The 3,200-nt window shown below is 38.0% G+C and overlaps 1 protein-coding gene across 1 annotated transcript; it reads right to left on the bottom strand.

The window, feature by feature from the left end:
* Positions 1-1,739: 1,739 nt before the first annotated feature.
* On the bottom strand, positions 1,740-2,687 carry LOC125935086 (olfactory receptor 2W3-like). The gene is given in 1 exon segment (XM_049648794.1): positions 1,740-2,687. A coding segment is annotated over 1 exon segment (948 nt).
* Positions 2,688-3,200: the final 513 nt, after the last annotated feature.

Below are 3,200 nucleotides of genomic sequence, written 5' to 3'. Positions count from 1 at the left end.
GCTGCCTTTCTAACCTGAGGTCCTGACCTTTTACATAACTACCACATTGATATCCTTGTTTGACTATTTTTTTCTTTATTCTAAACATAATTTGTCTAAAAAAAGAACATTTGAATCCCTACCCCAACTGTATATTTGCTTTTACTTCAATCACTCCCATTCCAGAAAAGGTTCTAATCAACACTTACTTGCTAAAATTACAAATTGCAAATTACATCACTCTTAATTCCTAATCAGTTCTCACTCTACAAGTTCCATTAGAAGATACTCCTGGCTTGATCTCTAAAATACATCTTTGATTATAAATTTACTCTTTTCACTGATACTGTTTATTGCAAACCATTAGCTACTGTCGTCTCATTTAGTACTATAGTCTGTTTTGCCTCATCTTTGTCCCAAAACTTCCATGCTCTGCACAACAGAAGGAGTGGACCTGTGAAATTGAAAAATCATATTATTTACTTTCTCCACTACTTCTTGTCTTAGTCTGTAACATTACCTGTAAGATTCTTCATGCTCTGGCCTTCTCTGTCTACCTCTTTGATTCTATCTCCACTATTATCTCTCTAGAACCCCACTCCATGAACAATGACCATTCTTCTGACTCAAAGTATGCCAAGCCTCCTCTTACATGGCAAAATTTAAACTTGACATCCCTTCTTCTGGAATGATTGTGACAGGTCTTCATTTTCATCCTCTGGATGTGACTAAAATACTATTTCAATAGAGACCTTCCCAGAACATTCCACCTTTCCCAACTTCTTGATTACTTCCCATGATATCAATATAAATGTCAATATATATGTATACATATTTTTAATTTTATTTACATTATCACTCAATGAAAGCTTTATTCTTTGTCATTTATTGTCACCAGCGTAGATATTAGTAGTTAAATTTCACAAAATCAGGATTGTGTCAGTCTTTTCTTTTTAGTGTTGTTTATTATTTTGAGAGAGAGAAGAGAGGGAGCAGGGAGGAGCAAAGAGAAAGGGACAGAGAGATTCCCAACCATGCTCCATGTTGTCAGTGCAGAGCCCAGCACAGGGCTTGGTCTCACAAAGTAGCCATGAGATCATGACCTGAGCTGAAATCAAAAGCCAGACGCTTAACTGACTCAGCCACCCAGGCACCCCAAGGGACCTTGTCAGTTTTGATCAAAGCTTTAATCCAGCACCTAGAACAGTGCCTGCAATACAAAAGCCATTCAATAATTGCTATTGAATCAATAAATAGATAATAAGGAATATTAGCTACATTTTTCTGTGAGAGTGTTTTGTTGTTTTTGTTGCTTTTGTTGTAGGACAATGATACTGAAATATAAATTATTATCCATGTTGACAGATCTTATCAAAATTTGTAAAGGTGAATGATTATAATAAAATATTCAATATTCTCTAATGGTTAAACATTTCAGAAAGTCTGGGTAAAAGAAATTTAATTTCAATTTTCTCTCTTTCCTTTCTAGACTTACTAGAAAACATGGCTCTGTTTTTTAGTATAGTATGTTAACCATCTAGATATTTGTACATTAGTAATGGTCAACAGATATTCCTTGAGAATAACCATTTTTGAATATTATAATTGATGTACTTCTGCATGACTTGCACAAAAGAAAACTAAAGATGGACCATAAACTCTGTGATGAAATATTCCCAAACTCTGGCAGATGGTAGTAATGCAAGATCAATATAGTGTAGGATATTAACATAAGAAATCATTGCTATCATTGTGTTAGGTTATAATCTCTTCCTTAAAGACAGATTTCCCAAAACTAATCTTCTCAGTGCCCCCTTCACCTCTTTGTTTCTGAAGGTATAGATCATGGGGTTCAGGAGCGGTGTGACAATGCTGTAGAAAAGAGTGAGAAACTTTCCCCGGTCCTTGGAGGAGCTGGTTCCTGGTTGCATGTACATGTAGATGATGTTCCCATAGAAAAGGGAGACCACTGTGAGATGGGAGCCACAGGTGTTGAAGACTTTGTGCCTCCCTGAAGATGACTAGATACTTAACACAGCCCTCATTATGTAGCCATAGGATATCAGGATAAACACCAGAGGTGACAGCACAATGCCCACTGCCAGGATAAAGGCAATGCCTTCAATTGCAGCTGTATTGACACAGGCCATCTGAATCAGGGCAGGCATCTCACACAGGAAGTGGTCTACTTTGCAATATCCACAGCGGGGTAGCCACAGAGTCATTGGAGACATAATCAAAGAGTTGGCCACACCACAGCCCCAAGCAAGGGACACTAAGCCCATGCAGAGACGTGGATTCATGATCACCAGGTAGTGCAGGGGTTTGCAGACTGCAACAAACCGGTCATATGCCATGACAGCCAGGAGCAAGCACTCCACACCACCCAGACCCAGAAACAGGAAGAGCTGGATGGCACAGCCTGTGTAATTGATGGTCTTGTCACGGCCATTCAGGTTATAGAGCAGCTGAGGAATGGAGCTGGTGGTGAAACTGAGGTCCAGGAAAGATAGGTGGGTGAGGAAGAAGTACATAGGCGTGTGGTGGTGGGGGTCCAGCCGGGACACCAGGATGATGGTGGTGTTGCCCACAAGGGTCAGGAGGTATGCAATCAAGATGACCACAAAGAGGATCCTCTCGAGATGGGGACGGTCAGAAAACCCCAAAAGGATGAAATTTCCCTGAGTGCTGTCATTTGTTCCATCCATCTCTACTGTACCTCAGGAGAATGGGAAATTTGGGGAAAAAGTATTTCACAGCCATTAGCCACTCTTTATGCCACAATCTTTGAGACTTGTAATAAAAGCCTGTGTGCATATCTGTGTGCATATCTTAAAACCTTAAAAAATAGAAACAACTAGATAGAAAGTTTTATAATTGTCATCAGTAATCTATTCAAAACAAAACATAAAACTTGAATACCATTTTTAAAAATACAAAATATTTGATGAAAATTCAGAAATAAATATTATTAATTAGAAAAAAGAATAAAGAGTAAACTGACATGTACTACAGACATTTTCCTGAAAATGGACAATATCTTTAGAATATGTAAGTATCTCACAAAACTTTAATAAGATATTTTTAATAGAAAATTTGTGCATTCTTCTTCTAGTTCTTAAATATACTGATCCAGGCTATATGTGAACAAGCAAGACATGTCCATTTGTACTGCCCCTTACTCTAGGTAAAAGTCATGATATCATCCTAAGAGAAATTCA

Source organism: Panthera uncia, assembly GCF_023721935.1.
Source record: "Panthera uncia isolate 11264 chromosome A1 unlocalized genomic scaffold, Puncia_PCG_1.0 HiC_scaffold_17, whole genome shotgun sequence".
Taxonomy (NCBI): Eukaryota; Metazoa; Chordata; class Mammalia; order Carnivora; family Felidae; genus Panthera; species Panthera uncia.
The sequence above is the reverse complement of the archived record's forward strand: the minus strand, read 5'-3'. Positions and strand labels throughout refer to the sequence as shown.